The sequence below is a fragment of the Microtus pennsylvanicus genome, chromosome 6, assembly GCF_037038515.1.
Source record: "Microtus pennsylvanicus isolate mMicPen1 chromosome 6, mMicPen1.hap1, whole genome shotgun sequence".
NCBI lineage: Eukaryota > Metazoa > Chordata > Mammalia > Rodentia > Cricetidae > Microtus > Microtus pennsylvanicus.
The window spans coordinates 67459513-67478997 of NC_134584.1; the positions used below are offsets into that span (position 1 = coordinate 67459513).

The following is a 19485-nucleotide window of genomic DNA, read 5'->3' on the forward strand; positions in this document are numbered from 1 at the left end:
ATACCCCACAATAGAAATAGCGTAAGGCTGCCTTACATGCACTGTTTATATTTCAGCTGAATGTGCAGAGGCGATCCAGATTACCTCCCCTCTATGGACACCCTGTGTTTATCTCCCACCGTCTCAAGCAAGAGTTTCTTCTTTGTGCACAGCATGAAGAGAAAGAGTGCTCATAGGTTGCTTACATTTTTAAAAATTAGTCATTTTAAATCTTAACATCTGGCAAACTATATTCTTCATGAAAAGATAAAAGGGACAAAGCTTTCACTAATTTTTAAAAGTTTCACTAATTTCACTTATGAACTGTGAAAACCATGCGCGTGAGCACTGGACTATTATTTTGAGTTGCCTACTACAGTCTGGCTCTGTCGTGCGAGCGTCCTTTGCTTTCTCTAGTAACCCGGCTAATTGCACATTCCGTTACAGTGGAGGAAGATGCCCGCGTGATCACGATCCCCGTGCTGAGGCTCCGTGGAACGTATGGCCACGTGTCAGCTGACTTCATGTCCCGGGGCTTCTCTGCTGTCCCAGGAGGTTACGTACTGCACGGCAGCACAGTCACCTTTCAGCATGGGCAGAACCTAAGCTTTATAAATGTCTCCATCGTCAACGGCAGCGCAAGGTTGGTCATAGAGGAAGCAGTGGGTACCTGGGCCTGATGACGAGCATTCCTGCTGACAACACTTGAGAGAGAGAGAGAGAGAGAGAGAGAGAGAGAGAGAGAGAGAGAGAGACAGAGAGAGAGAGAGAGACAGAGAGAGAGAGAGACAGAGAGAGAGAGACAGAGAGAGAGAGAGACAGAGAGAGAGAGACAGAGAGAGAGAGAGAGAGAGAGAGAGAGAGAGAGAGAGTGTAGGGGGTACCAGGAAAGAAGACGGCACTGTGGTTGTATACCTCGTGTCTTTCTCAGATAAAAAACCCTAACTTCTGCTCCTTACACAGCCTGATAAGGATGTGGCAGCATTTTTGGGTCCAGTTTCTGTATCCTTCCACAGTTTAAAAGTCTGATGTCTGGGTCCTGAGAGCTTCATGTTGAGTCTGCTTTTTTCTAAGCACCCTTCTCCTGGTGTGTGCCTGTTGTGCCTTGAATATGGATGGCCAATTTGGGAAATGTCTAGCTATTTGGATTTTTCAGGCGTTTTAATATGTTTAGACTCACAGATTGCTCCTTCTTGCCATGTAGCGAATTTGAGGAACAGTTTGAAATTCTGCTCACTGGAGCTTCTGATGGAGCAATCCTCGGGCGCCACCTAGTGAGCAAAATCACAATTACCAAGAGTGATTCCCCGTTCGGTGTCATAAGATTTCTCAACCAAAGCAAAATTTTGATTCCTAACCCCAACTCCACGATGTTTTTACACTTGGTACTGCAGCGGACTGGAGGACTCTTGGGGGAGAGTCAGGTAGGGGCATTCTTTCTCTGATGTTAAAGTAATTCTGATGTTTAATCTATGACGTTGGATCTTCTTATTCCCCAGATGTTTGTTTGTTTATTTATTTGTAGTATTTGCTAATTACGGTAAAGTGTTGAGTGGCTCCTGAGCCTGATGAAGTCTGTAGAAGTGTAGAAGCAGTAATCTGTTCTCAGGGACTCTTAGCAGCAAATGAGGAAGCACATAAACGACTGTGATAATCATCAGTCAGTCTAACAGGAAGAGAATGTGTTTGGAAATGACGTCATCCCTGCTTTCACAGTGCTCATAAACCTGAATAGTCACAAACTAGATGTTTTTCTTTTCCTCTCTTTTTTTAAAATTACAATTGTGTTGAATTCTGCTTGTAATGTTGGGATACACCGTCTGAATGACCTGTGTTACCCAGTCTGTAATGATTTGGGAGAAAGGAATGAAGGATCCTGCAGAGGAGCAAACCTGACTTGTTGGAAGAAGTCCACGTCGTTGGGCATTAAACGAAAGGGTCAGACAGTGTACAGGTCACTGATGACGCAGGACTTAGGACTGGTGCAGGACCCGGCTGAGACATCACGCGTGTGGCCAGCACGGCATTAAGGAGGCTTCACCAGAGAATGCGCTACCCTGTTTGCACTTGCGTGGCTCAGCTATGGCTGACAAGAAGTCCGTGGAGCCGTGTGCAAGCAGGAAGGGTGGTTAGGGCTTCTGTCCTGTAGTCAGGAGTGACGGGGACAGAGATGACAAGATGTGGACAGGTTGTTGGGTCAAAGATGGAGGAGGAAGAAGAGAGAAATCATGGGTGACTCCCAGAAGCAGCTGGAATGTGGTGCCAGCCTTATAAAGTTTCATGGCTGCGGCGAATATTTAAGAATTCTGCTTTGTATATGTTGATTTGAGATCCTGCTGGGCAAGGCCATGGAGGGGTGACGGAGACTGAGTCTGCTTGTTGTTAGGTGGCCAGGGATGACCAGGTATGGCAGGGGTTTATGTGTAGGGAGCCACTGAAGCCCGAGCCTGTGATAGAGCTAGAGCTGTGAAGACTGCAGAGCTGGGATCGGAGACAGGAAGGCTGGGGAGTAAGGAGGGAAACCAGGAGGGCAGAGTCCTGTAAGCATCGCGGGAAGCAAGAAAGAAGGGGCGTGGTTTCCAGCGGGAGGGAGTGGCCAATGCTGCAGAGCAGAACGTGATAAGCCAAAGGAACTGCATGGTCCTTTTCCTCCAGAGGATAAGAAAACAAAACAAATGAGAAGGATAGAAACCTAAAGCATGTATTTTATATCCGAATAATAGTTTCTGATCAAACCGATGAACACTTGCACTCATTTTATAATGAGAATTTAAGCATCTTCAGAAAAAAACTTTACAGGTCAGAAATTTCAGTTTTGGTGTCTATGCTACCATGCTCTGATCGGCAGAATCCAAGCACATGCTGGACAATGTTGGACTCTTAAACTTTACCAATGTCGTATATTTGTAATATAAATACTTAAAATACAATTTTGTTTTTCTGAAATGATTACAAATTACTAGATACTATTTTCAAGTGTTTATTTGAAAATATTATTTTCATCTCAGGTAAGTCAGAAGTTAGCCCAGCGTGTCCTAGAATAGTTTCATCTTTGCGTGCTTTTTCTAATAGCGCACATAGTGCACAAATCCCCTGCTTAACACTGATCATGCCTTGCAGGTGAGCTGGGAGATAATGGGGCCCAATTCTCAAGAAGCCTTACCGCCGCAGAATGGAGACATTGAGGATCCTGTGAGTGGCACAGTCTCTTTCAGGGAGGGAGACGGCAGTGTGAGAACCATCGTTGTCACCGTTTGTCCTCACGAGGAGACTGAAGCTGAAGAAACATTCATAGTGCAGCTTACGCCTTTGAAAAATGCTAGGTTAGATCCCAGAGCGAAAGCTGTCACGATAACAGTAAGTCTGAGTGTCTTTGCCACAAACGTTTGGATCTAATGGTTTTACCATAAGCTGTTCCTATGGCTTGAGACACGCCAATGCTGAACAGAAATGCAAGAACCCTCGGAAGGGCTGGCTGGGGACGTGGCTCAGCTGGTATGCTGCGTGCCTAGCATGTGTGAAACCCAGGCTTTGAGCCTAGCTTTCCAAAGCCCAGCTGTGGTGGATTACACCTATAATAGATTCCCAGGACTGAGGAGGGGAGGCAGGAGGATCAGAAATTCAGGGTTAGCCTCTGCTACATAGTGAGTTTGGAGCCAGCCTGGTATACAACTGACCCTGTCTCAAAATAAACAATAACATAAAATTTTAGTAATTTTCATGAGTCAAATATTCTCATTTTTATACTAGTTAATTACACGATAGCTTCATTATTGATAATTTTTGTTGAGATTTTAATAGAATGCTAAATTGCTTATTTTATAATATTAGAGAAAATTTGGTGTGGGAGAATATTTGACATATATAGAGATGCGTTATTTATTGTGTTGTGGTAAATAGAGTATCTTGTCATCAGACTTGTAAAAAAAATTCTTAATGTTTAATGAGTCGGACTAGAGGTTCCTGCTCACTTGGCACAGTGATGTGGTGTTGGCTCTGGCCTGACTCTGACATCTTCCATATGAGTTATACAGTTCAGCGGGGGGAGCTCTGGGGACAATAATGGCTGGCTTTGAAAACCGGTAAAGAGAAATGATAGATTTGTTTCTGAAAACACTGTTTGGTGTCTGAATCTGTTAGTGGTTTCCTGAGAAAGAGAGCCAAAGGGAAACACACACATGCCTGCACACACGTGCTCATTGCAAACATGCATACATGCATGCACATACACACAGGCACACATGCACATGTATACCATGTATGGTGAGAGATAGAGAGGGAGCAGACAGGGAAGGGAGAGAAGAAGGGAAGGAGGGAAAGAGAGAGGGAGGGAGGAATGTATGATTTTGGTCAGTAGGCAGGAAACATGGAAGAGATGCAGTGGGCTTGGTATTTATTCCACATGGCAGGGACAGGAAACTCAAGCATGGCTTCTAGGTTCCAATCTTCGGTCTTTATCATTCCGTCTTTCAGTTGATTGGATGAGATCTACCCACATTATTGAGGATAATACGTTTTATTTAGAAACAAGCGATTTGAAAGTTAATTGTATCTACAAGACTTTCTCAGCAATATCTAGAACGGTGTTTTAGACAAGTTAACATCATATCCTTGCCCATTTGGTGCATAAAATGAAACAGCATGGGGGCTGGGGAGTATTACTCAGTGGTAAAACACTTGGTGAGCATGCGCAATTCCCGGGCTTGATTCTCAGCATCAAAAGTAACAAGGACCGCCACGGGGCCTTTTGTCTGCTCTATGTCATAGAAGGCATCTGAACGACACCACCTGGCTAAATGTTGGAAGCATATGGTGGCTAAAACGCCGGCCTGAAATTACCCTTTGGACTTCCTTGAGATACCCTTTCTGATCGCTTCTTTCTTTGGAGAGTAGGAACGGATTGTATCTAGACAATAGTCAGTACAGTGAGGAAGACTTTTTTTTTTCACCTCAAATGGATTGGTAGATTTTATTCAAGTAGTACGTGTAGAATTCCTTCTGGTTATCCCAGGGTTAATCTGTTAGATTCTGTCATTATCCTATATTCTATTGACGTCCTGTTAATGTTTGGTAGGTACAAAAGTTTGGCGATCCCAATGGAGTCATTCATTTCGCTCCTGAGTCTTTATCTAAGAAAATGTATTCAGAGCCGCAGCCGTTGGATGGACCCACATCCATTTCCTTCCTTGTCACAAGAGCCAAAGGTGTCTCTGGAGAGATCATGGTATTGCTTTTTATTTGATTTTCTTGAGTGAGTTTCAGCTTGCCTCACATATGTGGTTAGGGGAACAGAGAAACTTTATGTTCTAGTTAATTAAAGACTTTGCTGACTTGAAATTACTAGAGTTTTCAGAGGAACTAAGAGGTTGAAGTGCCTTTGCAGTCTGCAGCGAGAACCAGCCCCGAATGTGCTCTCTAAATTAAATTAGGTACAGTGAACAGAGCCATCAGCTTCATTATTATGAAGGGCTGAGGTGTTTTGTATTTTCTCACTTACTCTAACAAGAAGCTCCCTTTCTTAAGTCCCACAGTGATTTTTGTAAATTGCTTGTCATCTTTGTCGATGCTTTGTTTCTCTGAGAACATTTCTATGTAAGCAAACATTTTCTAAAGAACTGCATTCCATGTTTGTTTGTGAAGCCTGCATCTGTGCGCCTGGGAGCTCTGATGGCGTGTCTGTGGGAGGCTCCGATGGCGTGTCTGTGGGAGCTCCGATGGTGTGGCTCTGGAACGCTGATGGCGTGTCTGTGGGAGCTCCAATGGCGTGTCTGTGGGAGCTCTAATGGCGTGGCTGTGGGAGCTCCGATGGCGTGGGAGCTCCGATGGTGTGGGAGCTCCGATGGCGTGCCTGTGGGAGCGCTGGTGGCGTGCCTGTGGGAGCGCTGGTGGCGTGTCTGTGGGAGCGCTGATGGCTTGCCTGTGGGAGCGCTGATGGCGTGTCTGTGGGAGCTCCGATGGCGTGTCTGTGGGAGCGCTGATGGCGTGTCTGTGGGAGCGCTGGTGGCGTGTCTGTGGGAGCGCTGGTGGCGTGTCTGTGGGAGCGCTGATGGCTTGCCTGTGGGAGCGCTGATGGCGTGTCTGTGGGAGCGCTGATGGCGTGGCTGTGGGAGCTCTGATGGCTTGGCTATAATAGATAAGGGGATCTGTTTGTTCTAATGCCACGTTTCGCAGTTTGTGAAATTCCCATAAACAGATCATCTCTCCTCTGAGCTGAAGATGAGCTACGTTTGTTCGTTTGTTTTCGTTTAAAAGTTGTGATCTGGTCACAGCCCTTGTGAAGTAATGATTAATTATTATTATTTTAAAAATATTTATTTAAAAAGCAACAACAATAATGAGTTATATACTTACTTCGAAAGCTTTTAGAAACTTTACTGTTAAACTTGCAATCCAAATAAAAACATCCCATGCCAAAACTAACCTGACCCAAAGTCTGTATAACTACAGTTAAAGTGGGCGTTCAGAATGGAAGCCGTGGAGCATCCCGCTCAATGTTATAGTTTCAGTATCAATGATGTTTTGTGTGCTTACCCAGCACCAAAACAAACAAGAACAAAAGTCCACGTCAGAATTAGAACTGGGAGAACAATCCACTTTTTGCCTTCTTTCATAATTAGCAACCACGACCTGTATTCAGCCCTTCCTCACCCCAATAACTAGCATTTCTTGTTTTCCTTCATGTTCTACTATAGCCATGTGTGCATTTGTTTACATATATGCATGTATTATTGGCTAGGTTCCACGCATGAGAGAAAGCGTGTGTTTTTAATTCCTGAGCTTCTGTATATAAAGATTTGCTTGATATTATACATTCTAAGTTCACCAGTTCTCATGCAGAAGTTCAACTTTTTTCTCTAAAGCTTAATAGTATATATACACACACACACACACACACACACACACACACACACACACACACACACAGAATTTTATTTTCCATTCATCTGTTAATGGTCCAATTCCTTGTAGCGAATGAGGCAGTAATAAACACGGATATAGAAGAATCTCTCCAGTATGGTACGCAGGTCTCCGGGTGTATGTCCAGGGATGATTTAGGATACATCATATACTGATTTTTGGCTTTGAAATATTGTCCATCGTTCACAAAATGATGTCTGTGTGGAACTGGCACTTAGAGTTTACTTGATTCTCTTTATCTTTCCAAATCTTGGTCTTTTTTTTAGAAGATTATATAATAATAATCTTAATAATAAGATTAACAAACACTCTGTCCTTCAGATTCTCTTTGAAAGGACCTAATGTACTTTCCGAATTAGTATATAGTTCCCAGTTTGTCTAAATGTAACAACATGTAATTTGCATGCCTTTTTTGCATGACACAGAGGAAATGTACCTGGGAGGTTTCCTGCTCCACACGCTGAGTTGTGTAACCTCTGATTGTCCTCTCTTCATCCCAGGTGCACTGGGAGCTGAGCAGCGAGTTCGATGTCACTGGAGACTTTCTTTCTACCAGTGGCTTTTTCCCCATCGCTGATGGAGAGAGTGAAGCAAGCTTTGATGTCCTACTGCTGCCAGATGATATCCCTGAGATACAGGAAGAATATGCCGTGCAGCTGGTTTCTGTGGAGGGCGGTGCAGAATTGGACCTGGAAAAGTGCACCACGTGGTTCTCCGTGTCTGCCAATGATGACCCACATGGCGTGTTTGCCTTGTATTCAGATCGGCAGTCAGTACTAGTTGGGCAGAACCTCAGCAGGTCCCTCCAGATTAACATTACCCGCCTTGCCGGGATGTTTGGTGATGTGGCCGTTAGATTTCAAATACTGTCTGATAATGAAGAAGACCCTGTGGCTACTGGAGATGAAGAGAGACGGCTGGTGATCAAAGATGGCACCCCATATAAAGTAGACTTGGTGCCCTTGAAGAATCAGGTATGTAGCACTATTTCAAATTCCTGAAAATTCTAGCAGTACTCCATTGGGAGAGCCCTTTGTAACCCCTAATCATTTGAAAGGCTTATTTTAATATTTAAAGGTAGTCGTAAAACTGCCTTAGAAAATGCATAGTAATTATTGCATAATGCATTGCAGGGTCTGAATGGAGAACCAGATTTCCATTCAGAATCAGCAGCTAGATTTCCATCCAGATTTGGAAGGCGTTTGTTTAGTAAGTACGAAGTGCAATGGTCAGGGTACTGGGAACTGAAGCCTGATGGCGTTGCTTCTGTAACTAGAGATTTGTAGCAGTGAAACTGACCGTGGCTGTCTAGGTGTTATTGAGGAAGAGTCTAACAGACTTATCTGTCACAGGGGGCATGGACTGGGGTGGGTAAGATGGCTCGGGGAATAAGGCATTGTCATTAAGATGTCCTAAATTTAATCCCAGTGACACGCATGGTGGAAGGGGAGAATTAGCCTTCACATGGGAGCAGTGATATACATGTGTTTTCCATCCCCATGAAAGTAAAGAAACAACAGAGTCCTGGAGGGCAGAGGCAGGTAGATCTCAGCTAGTTTGAGGCCAGTGAGATCTACATAGTGAGTCCCAGACGAGCCAGGGACATACAGAAAGGCCATGGCTCAAAATAAAGTAACAGTTTAAAAAACATAAGATGCCCCCACACAGATACACCTGCCACATGTGTACACACACACACACACACACACACACACACACACACACACACACACCATGCCCTGATCGAAGTCTGCTAGAAGATCCTGGCAGTCTTCCCTGTCTAAACGCATAGGAAGTGAATGAGCAGCTCTATAAATCATCGCAAGGACAGTATGCATGTCATTCTGTTAGATGAGAGACACTAGTTTAATTCATTCACCTGCTACTTGATGGTGTTTGTAGTTTATGGTTGAGAAATCTGCTCAGAAAATACCTAGATTAGAGCCTTGAGAAAAATCAGAAGCTTGCATCATGAAACTAGAAGGGAATCTCCAGGTCATGGGGAGTGTAGTGTATTGTCTCGGTGGAGAAAGGGGGAAGAGTGAATTCTGAAGCCTGTGGGGAGCACCCAGCACAGTTCGGTGATGTACTGAGCCCTGGAGTGATGTCGGTCATGCTGGTCTGCTCCGTCAGCTAAGGGAGGACTAGAAGAGACAGGCCAGACTTGCTGCTTGCTTAAAGATTCTTTCCTGCAGAAGCGGTTGGAAGGTGGACGGACATGTCCAACATTCGGGAGACTGGCGAAGAACTGAAGACTCATAGACAGCATGACATGTCTTCCATTGCCAATCTATGCCATGGGTCTGCCTAGAAGTATTGTAAATAGGCAAGCTTTAATTGAAGATAGTGCTACACTTTGAATATGCACATCTGATCAAAGCTCCCAGGATCTGAAAGGGGGCAGAAAGAAACCATGAGACACTCAAGAGGAAGTGTAGTAGTTTTCCATTCATGTCATCCACGTTTCATACAAACTTATGACCCATGACAGTTAGGCTCCTTTATGTGACAAACAGCACACCTATTACAAGAATTTGTACTTAGCATGTGTCTTAGTTAGGGTTTCTATTGCTGTGAAGAGACACTGTTACCACAGCAACTGTTAGAAAAAGAAAGATTAATTGAGGCTAGCTTAGAATCCTAGAGGTTTAGTCCATTGTCGTGGCAGGATGCATGGTACCATCTCTATAGCATGCTCTTAAGTGGTTTTTAATTGTATGCAACGTTTATCAAACATGATATATATGTCTGTGTGTATGTATATCTATATGTACATATAAATATATTCTAACATATATAATCCAAACATGATTCATTTTCAACTATAATGTCATTTGCCCCAGGTCTTGTGTGTACTGAACAGGCCTAGGCAGGAAGGGTCACATAAATGACTTGGTACTTTACAATACCACCTGATCCTTTATCCGTCATGAAATTGGAATAAAGCCCCATTAGCTGCCCAGCCATTGGTTGATGTAGATGCGAACGGGACCTCTGGGAAAGGTGAATGTCTTTGTTGGGACTTACAATGTTGTGGTTTGCTTGCTTAGCATTGACCCAAACGTTTCGTTTAGAGAATGTCATCTTGAGAGAATGAAATCTGTACTTTCTTATGTTGCATGTTTTGAAGCAATGCTGTTTTGTGGGTCTAAGGGCAGGATTATGTTGAAGTTCACGGTGGGAAAAGGCTGTGATGCTCCACAGGCAAGATGCAATGTTTTTAGGAATGTTCCTGGTTTGGTACTGAGTTGGGCTGAGCCGTCATCATAGCCGTGTTTGGATGAGAAGATACACCGCAGGTTCCAGACAGCCCTAGTCTGTCAACAGCTTGTGAGCCCAGGATGGCCTTGTGAGCCCAGGATGGCCCAGCTTGCTAGATGCTAAACTTTGACATGCATCATCTAGCACCAGTGCTTATGATTTTTATTTGCACAAAGTATTGAAATGACAATCCATGTCACCGTCCATTCCGGGTGGCTATCTTTAGAATCATTTGTTACTGCTTAATGGAGAGGGAGGAAGTGGGTCTCCCTGGGCTAGCTGCCTTCACTTCACTATGTGCTTCCTGTCCCATTCTTCGCACATGTTGTAAGTTTGTGTGTTTATTCTCTACCACCACAGCTGCACACCACCCTCTAAAAATACCTGGAAGGCCCGCACCCACGGAACTGCCTTCTACTCACGGAACTTAGGCCGTGTGCTGTGACCCAGGCCTCATGCCTCTGTTTCACTCTGAAGATTGTCTAACCTTTGTTTCCAGGTCTTTCTACCCCTGGGCTCTAATTTCACTGTGCAGCTGGTGTCTGTGGTGCTTCTGAGTGAACCTCTCTATGGATTGCCAACAATTCTCCAGGAAGCAAAATCTGCCATCCTTCCCGTTCCCGAGGAAGCTGCCAATTCCCAGGTAATTGGCTCTGGATGTAGTTCTCTCATCCAACCACAAGAGGGCAGCACGAACAGGAAGACTAAGGTCTTCAAGAATTAATTAATTAATTTTTATATGCTTTTTTGTTCTTTTTCTTTGTGAGCTGAATGCAGTGAAGTTTGGTCATGTTCGCTCTCTTCTCCTTCCCCATAATGCCACAAGCTATATGACTCACCTCTCCACTCACTCAGTTTCCTGTCCCCCTTTTTAAAATTTACCAAACTCAGTTTGTGCTGCGCATGTGTTTGGGGTGGGCCTGTCCATGGAAGCATGGTTGAGCTACCAGGAGAAGACTATGAAAGGTATTTTGGGGGTTTGTTTGCTTTTGTTTTTAGGATTTTAAAGTTCTAAACTTTCTCAAGTTTAAAATAGACCTGTGAATATCAAAAGATCCATTATATAAAAACAATTTGTCAATTTTCAATGTTAGAAGATTTATGTGCCTTTTCAGCAGTGTTGAAAGATTTTTATCTTGTACAGATGGTCTAGAATATAAGGTCCTTTTAAAAGGACCAGTCACCTAAAGCCAAAATTTCTAAGTGTTGATGTTAAACCTTTAATATTGAGGCATTTTATGCTAATAATTAAAAATCAGAATGAAGCAGTGTAGAACCTTTCATCTGCTGACAGTGTTCACGTTTAATATCTGGACTTTGCCTGACAGAAAGTCTGTGCTGATGCACGCCAGTGTGGGGGAGTGTTCTAACCCGAGTCTGCGAGTCGTTTACCATCTCTGTGGAAAAAGATGATTCTGGGTCACTTCAAAGGCCCGCCAGAAACAAAACTAAAACCTTCCCTTTAGGTTCCTTCCAAAAAAAAAAAAAAAAGGTGCTGTTGGGCTGCGACGTGAGTTTTCCCAAGCTGCTCTGAGACGTAGCCCTGCCCCACTGCTTCAGAAGGGGCCCAGCGACAAGGGCAAGCCTGGCCTTGCAGGGGTGTGGTATGGGGCAGAGGACTGCATGGGGGGATGTGGATGGTCTGAGGTCACTGGTGGATGTCCTTCAGCTGCTGCCTCCTGGACTTCTCCACTGTGAATGAATTTATTCTGCCTCTAATGGAGTCCACGAACATTACAAACAACCAAAACAGACCGTACATGGTGGCACACACCTGTAATCCCAGGAGGCAGAGTCAGGTGATCGCTGTGTGACCAGCTAATTCTACACAGTATGATCCAGGTCCAGGGCCACAGTAACCAGGGCCCTGGTTCCAGATAGAAAAGAGGACTCTTAAAGTTCTGTTGCTCTCTGGCTTCCAAAGTGTTGCTACGGAGCTCCAGAAGTGTCTCTCAGGACATCCACACTTGCAGATGTGCCCCATCAGAACTTTAAAAGGGAAGGTATGTCTTCATCTACAATGTTGGTTTAGTGATAACTAGATTTCCATTGTAATGAATGAGGCGAGGGGATGTAACTTGAGCTATTCGTTCAGAGAGGACGAGACTGGAAATCAGGCTGATGTCCTATAAACCACAGATTAGAATGAACTTCAGCTCTAAATCATATACCCGGGAAGAGTTCCCCTCAACATGGATTCTTCCTTGATGATTGTGTGGAGCATAATCATTCCAGTGGAACAAATAGACAGACAGCAAGTGTGCTATATGTCTCACAGAAATATCAATATCAAATGTGCCTCACAAAATAAACCAGAAACCTTAATATGCACTCTTCCTTTGAGGAGGAAGGACGGGAATGTTAAAATTGTGAGAGGCGACTCTCAGTTCTAGAGAGACTGGAAGACTCCAGTTAAGAAGCCACACTAAAATGTTCTCTAAGAACTGGCCATGTGGGTCATGTTTGTTATCCAAGCACTCTGGAAACTGAGGCAGGGAGATTGGGAGTTCAGTGTGACCCTCCGCAATCTAGTGAGTTAGCCTCTTCAAAGGATGAATAAACGAGAGACACATAGCCACCACAAACTTTTAAAGCAATGTAATTTGCACTCTTTTGCTTTGATTTCATTTAATTATTATTACATTCATTTTTTGGATATTTTATAATTCAAACCATTACATATTTAAAAAGAAAGCTAGAAACTATAATCTGAAGGATGGGCAGAATGAAATTTCAAATCAGATTTTTTTAAGTACTTCTTTTCTGAATATTTTATCATATGTGGGAATAAATTGTATTATCCAAAGCGGAGTTACTATTTCACCCATGTTTCAGAGCCCAGGAGCATTTAGACAGGAGTTGAGTCCTCAAAGCCTATCTTTCTTCAGGTTGGATTTGAATCCAGTGCTTTCCAACTCTTGGACATCACAGCCGGCACAAGCCAAGTCACGGTTTCTAGGAGGGGCACATACGGCAGGCTGTCTGTGGCCTGGACCATAGGATACGCCCCTGGGTCAGACATCCCTGAGCCTGTTGTCATCGGCAACATGACGCCAACACTGGGTGAGTTGTGGCTCTTCTAGCCCAGCTGCAGGGTGCTGTAAAAGTGATGGCTGTCCAGGGTCATTCCTCCTCTGGACATAGCTGTGTGAGTCCTAATTCAGTGCTCCCAGGTGAGGTAGTGCTCCGTTGCATATCTATGGTGATATCTACTCCTTGGCGAGGAAGGGAGGAACTTTCCAATCAAATTGAAATGCTCGAATGCCAGGTCCAGTTGAGGAAGAGCAAGCACACGGCTCTGTCAATGCTTTAGGAATTTGTTAAAAGTCACTTTCAGTAACCTGTTTGTCAGACACAGTAATAAAGAGACACAGCTTGCACCTATCACGTGTTCTCCAGCATTTATGACAAATGGGCAGGCGTCACTCCATATACTTGAGTTTAAGTTGATGCCAGATGCTTCCTACTTTCTTTTTGGCTCATCCCATAAATTAAAGAGAGTTTATTATCTTTCTTACCTGCATTCCAGCCACTCTTTTCCACATTACTCATTGTTACTCTTCTGTCCTTTCTATCATTTGCATTGCTTGTCCACCCATGTATAATGAGGCACTTGCAGTCTCTATGTAGGAATCTTCTTTATGTGCCTGTTGTGTGTGACTTTGTTTGAATGTAAATTTTTAAAATGTTTTAGTGAATTTATAATAATTTGGTTAAACAAAAAAGGAAATCACAAATAGTGGGTATATATTTTTAAATCAATTAGATTACTCTTTTGAGATTTTATAATAACATTTGAGTATTAATGAATAATAAATATAATTCCTAAATCGATTGGCTGTTCTTAAGAGTTGTAATCTGTCTTACTCATGATATTTTCTTATAAAGTAATCTAAAGTAAAATACACATATTGTAATGTTTTACCCAAATTCTTGTGATAGCAATGTCTAGAATTTAAACCACATCTTAACACCAAACTTACAGGAAAACTTGCCTAACACAATTCTGGCCATTCTCTTTACAGTGCTTGATTTGGTAATTGGAGAGAAAGAGGGAGGAGAAGGAAAAAGAAGAAAGAAAAGGGGAAGGAGGAGGGGAGAGGGAAAGACAGAGGGGAGGAGGGAGAGGAAGGGAAAAAGAAGGAAGCAGAGACTGAGAAACAGGGCTATGCAGCCTCAGGAAATATCTATAAATGTACTTATCTCTCATTCCATTTATTAAACATTTTATCTTTTTGGAACCAAATCAAATGTTGGAAAAGAAGACATTTTAGAATGTGTTTTAGTGTCAAATTTCAGTTTTAGAAGCTCAAGTGGCCCAGAGAGGTGGCTCAGTGGTTAAGAGTACTGGCTGCTTTTCCAGAGGACCTAGGTTCCATTTCTAACACCCACTGGACTGCTCAGAACTGCCTGTGACTCATGTATGTCCTCTTCTGGCCTCCACAGCACTGCACACACACAGTACACAGACATGCATGCTGGCAGAATACCCATGCACATAGAATAGAATTTAAAAGACAGATGTGAGCAGTGGTAAGACCTTTCTCCATCGTTCTTCTTCCAGGGAGTCTTTCCTTTCTGCATGGAGAACGGAGGAAGGGAATGGTGCTGTGGGCATTTCCCAGCCCTGGCCGGCCAGAGGCCTTTGTCCTTCACCTGTCAGGCCTGAGGAGCAACACTGCGGGTGGAGCGCAGCTTCGGTACGGCCAGGGTAATTTCACCATCTGAGGAAATTATGTTGCAGTGTTTCCGTCAGACCTGAACAAGAGACCATGAGGTGCTCTGCCTTGATGCAGAGGCAAATGAAGTTCTGGTGTGGAGCAACTCATGGCTTGCAGCCAGAGATGGAGGAGAGCACTTTCCCTAGCGACCCCACCTTCTCTGCCTTGCAGTGAGCTCGCCTTGACCTCCAGCCTCAGAACTGATGCTGGGACTCTCAGATTCACTAATGATGCAGCTTCCTGTTTCGAAAAGCAGCTGTCCTCTGTGGAAGAGCTGCAAACTCGTATTTCCCCACACCATTAAAAATATTCGTAAAGGATCACAGTTAGTTAACTTGCTGAAATCAGTGGCTCGTTTCTGTTTAATTCTATTTAGTGGTGCTATTTATCTGTAATGGCTGTTTACATAGAACCCAGTATACTTTCAGAAAACTGTGTTCTACCTAAACACAGTTGACTTTGCTCTTTTTTGGCATGGCCTTTGCCAGAATTCCGGACAGGCCTGAGAGACACAGCAATGGACTCACGTAAGTACAAGAATGGTTACATACATGTCTGCAGATCGAGAATAGTTATCTGTAGAGACAGGAATGGTTCGATTATACATAATCCCATTTAAGATACTATTAGTCCAAAGAAAATACTTCAGGTAACAAATTTAAAGATCTTTAGCACCAATATAAATGACAAATAGATTTCTGGTGCTTACCCTAAATCCAGGGATGTCTGTAAGCCGCCCTGCTCTGCTACCTCCACTGCATTCTCGGCATTATGTGTCCCATTTTATAACTGAGGAAAGGAACAGAGAGGTGGTATTCTAGTTGGTTTTTTATTGATATCATAGAATGCATGCCCAAAAGAAATGTGGAGGAAGAGGTTTATGTCACTTGATCTCAGGTCACATGCCGCCACTGAGGGAAGTCAGGGAAGGGATGTGAAGTGAGAACCATGGATGAATGCTGATTACTGGCTTGCTCGTCATGGCGTATTCAGCACACTTGTACAGCCCCAGGCCACAGGGAAGGGGTAGCACTGCTCCCAGTGCTCTGGGGCCTCCCCAATTCATCATCAATCAGGAAGATGCCCCAAGACCTGACCACAGGCCTGCTGATGGAGGCATTTTCTCACTTGAGGTTCCTTTTCACCAAGAACTCTAGCTTCCATCAAGTCGACAAAACACTGACCAGGACAAGATAGATTATGTAATGAGCTCTATATCTTACATACCAAATTAGTATGTGACTCAGGTTCTCGGAGCACTGTCTGACCTCCTCACTGTAGTTTATAAGCTTCTCAGTGGAGACGGAAGGACATGAGGTATGCAACTAAAAAATCACCCAAATGCATGTAATTGATAATCTGACCTATCAATATATAAATATAAGCATATTTATATGTAATTTTCATAAATGCTATCCAAAGAAAATATGTTTGTGGTCAGGAGCAGGCTAGTATTCTACGAAATATAACTTCTGGTGTAATTATCACCAATAAAAATGCATAGAAAAGAGTTAAGGATAAATTGTTCAACCAATGATATTTCTTCCAACTTGCATCCAAGTTTTTGTTATATTTTGTGAGAGAATAGTTTCCTTATCAAGAGCTGGAAAACACAAGAATTTTGCTTACAGTATAGGAAAATAGCTCTGCTTGGTACCTGTGAGAGAAAGCCAGCTTTCATTGCATCCTAGAGGTTTGTGTCCCTTTGGCCTGGCCACAGAACCCCTTCCTTTACCCTCAGAGCACTGCTCCTGTGTAACGGCATCGGCGCTCAGACGTGCACCTCCCTAATCTGTTAGGTCCTGTCCCCGCCTCTGCAGCCTCTGCTCGCGCCTCCCTTGTGCTTTTCCTTACCAGTGTGGAAGTATGGCCCCCGGATTTGAAGGTGCACAGGTTCTCTAGAGTGTTTAGAGGGGTGGGCAGCATGCCAAGCGCTGAAGAACTCTGTAGTGGCCTTTCTGCATCATACCAGCTCTCATGATTTCATTTTTTTCCAGATCAGGCTTTGCTACTGCTGAAATCGAACCCATGGGAGTCTTCCAGTTTTCCCCTAGTTCAAGAAATCTCACAGTGTCGGAGGATGCACAGAGGATCCGAATACACGTGCAAAGACTGTTTGGGTTTCATAGTGATCTGATCACGGTCTCCTACTCAACGACTGCAGGCAGTGCCAAGCCGCTGGAAGACTTTGAGCCCGTTCAGAATGGCCGAGTTTTTTTTCAAAGGTTCCAAGCTGAGGCTGATTTTGAAATAACCATTACTGATGATCAGCTTCCCGAGATAGAAGAAACTTTTTACATTAATCTTACTTCAGTAGAAAATAGGGGACTGAGAAAGGGTGATGCGAATTGGAGTCCTCGTCTAAATCTAGATCACAGTGTGGCAGTGGTCACCATACTGGACAATGATGACCCAGCTGGAGTGGGTGTTTCTGTCCCGACGACAGCCGTGATGGTGGCGCTTGACAGCACTCTTCCTGCCGCTGAAGCAAGTCCCACCACACACCCGAGCACAAGCAGGGTGACTGCCATCCCACACACCACTGAGATGTCTCCCACTGGTACAGAGACAGCAGGTGTGCCTGCCACCCCCGAGAAGCTTGTCGCCACTCCTGCTGCCTTGTCCGAGAAGCCGGACTTGGCTCCAGGAACTGTTCCTGATGCCGTCTATGGGATACTCAGTCTTGGGCCTCCCGTCATTTATGTGGCAGAGGAAAGGAAGAATAGCACATTAAGCACTGCAGAAATCCTCATCCAGAGGACTGGTGGCTTCACAGGCAATGTCAGCGTAACAGCGAAGACCTTTGGTGGAAGATGTGTTCAGAAGGAACCCAATGTGTGGCCCTTCCAGGATGTCTATGGAGTTGCCAACCTAACGTGGGCCGTTGAAGAAGAAGACTTTGAAGAACAGGCGCTCACCCTTACATTTCTAGACGGGGAAAGAGAACATAAAATATCGGTTCAGATTCTCGATGATGAGGAACCTGAGGGGCAGGAATTCTTCTATGTGTTCCTCACAGACCCTCGAGGGGGAGCGCAGATTGTGAGAGGAAAGGACAGCTCTGGGTTCTCAGACGTTGCTGTCATCATTATCACAGGTAATGGCGGCATAGGACGGAGAACATATAATGCAGTGTTTGTAAGAAGAGCAGTCTGTCTGAACTCCAACCTAAGACATTTGACTCCCGTGTAACTCATTAAAAGTGTCTTCCTTTAGAATAGACATGGTAGCACACTCCTTTAATCCCAGCACTCAGGTGGCAGAGTCAGGCAGAGCTCTCTAAGTTCAAAACCAGCCTGGTCTACATAGTGAGTTCCAGGTCAGCCAGGGAAACAAAGTAAATCCTGTCTAAATAACAATAGCAACAACAGCTAGTTGTCTTCCTAAAGTGATGAACTATAGCATAAATTCATGTTTTATAATCTAATATATTCTGTGTGTTACATAGAAAGAGTCAGGCACATGGTCTGCAAGTCTGTAGTTTCACAACATAGAGAAAAGTCTTTAAATCCACACTATTTTTCTAGAAAAATGCTGGGTTTGATGTCCAAACATACAATTGCTTATCTTGTTTTAGAACCTTATTTTAAATTTTTGAGCCATTTTCAGTAATCAGTCCTAAAACAAAGAAGCCATTGTCAAGAAATTCTTTGTATTTGTTATGAATTAGATTAAAATTAGTGTCTTTTATTCATTTTTGACCCAACACTATTTATATAATCATTTTACTAGTTGGATACACTCACACACATGTGCACGCACACACACACACAAATGTACATGTGCATACACACATACAGAGTCCTATCCATTTATGTTATATAGTTTAAAATTGTGTATGGTTTTTGATCTAAAGCAAATGAACAGTTAATGCCTTGCAGCCTTTATTTCCTCCCCTCTCACATATAAGTGTATATATCATATATGCACATATACACATACATAAAACAGCAGCTTACATTTTTAGTTATTTTAGGAGTTCCTCACACATCGTGATTTGGTGGTAACTTATAGTTTAGTCTTTGAAATAACGTTATATATTTCATTAGAAAAAGTAGATCAAGCCGGGCGATGGTGGCGCACGCCTTTAATCCCAGCACTCGGGAGGCAGAGGCAGGCAAATCTCTGTGAGTTCGAGACCAGCCTGGTCTACAGAGCTAGTTCCAGGACAGGCTCCAAAGCCACAGAGAAACCCTGTCTCGAAAAACCAAAAAAAAAAAAAAAAAAAAAGAAAAAGTAGATCAGCTTGTCAACTACTAACTAAAGTAGTAACGAGGCCACTTCATGATTTTGTTTTATTTTGACTATGTATTACCTTCGCATTCTGTGTATACATGGAATGAAATGTTTGAATAAATTTTCAAATAATTAAATCAAGTTAACATACATATATAGCATCTCAATTACTTACTGCTTCCATGGTGAGAACATCTGAGGTTTATTCTTAGCGATCTCAAAGTATACAATACCATGCTATTAACTACCTATATGCTGTGCGCACTCTCAGGACTCACCAGGAGAGCACAATGCTGTCTCGTATTTATGCTATGATGTCATAGTAACTTCCTTTATAGTGTTTCTCCTATTAATATTATACTACAACTTT

General features: G+C 43.4%; 1 protein-coding gene across 1 annotated transcript in view; it reads left to right on the forward strand.

The window, feature by feature from the left end:
- Adgrv1 (adhesion G protein-coupled receptor V1) overlaps positions 1-19485 on the forward strand; it is a 532771-nt gene that overhangs the window by 180621 nt on the left and 332665 nt on the right. Inside the window, exons 66-74 of the mRNA XM_075976408.1 lie at positions 427-622; positions 1184-1403; positions 3100-3336; positions 5054-5203; positions 7398-7871; positions 10658-10801; positions 13047-13221; positions 14723-14858; positions 16877-17976. Of these exons, the coding sequence (XP_075832523.1) occupies positions 427-622; positions 1184-1403; positions 3100-3336; positions 5054-5203; positions 7398-7871; positions 10658-10801; positions 13047-13221; positions 14723-14858; positions 16877-17976 (2832 nt within the window). The remainder of the gene's footprint in view (positions 1-426; positions 623-1183; positions 1404-3099; positions 3337-5053; positions 5204-7397; positions 7872-10657; positions 10802-13046; positions 13222-14722; positions 14859-16876; positions 17977-19485) is intronic.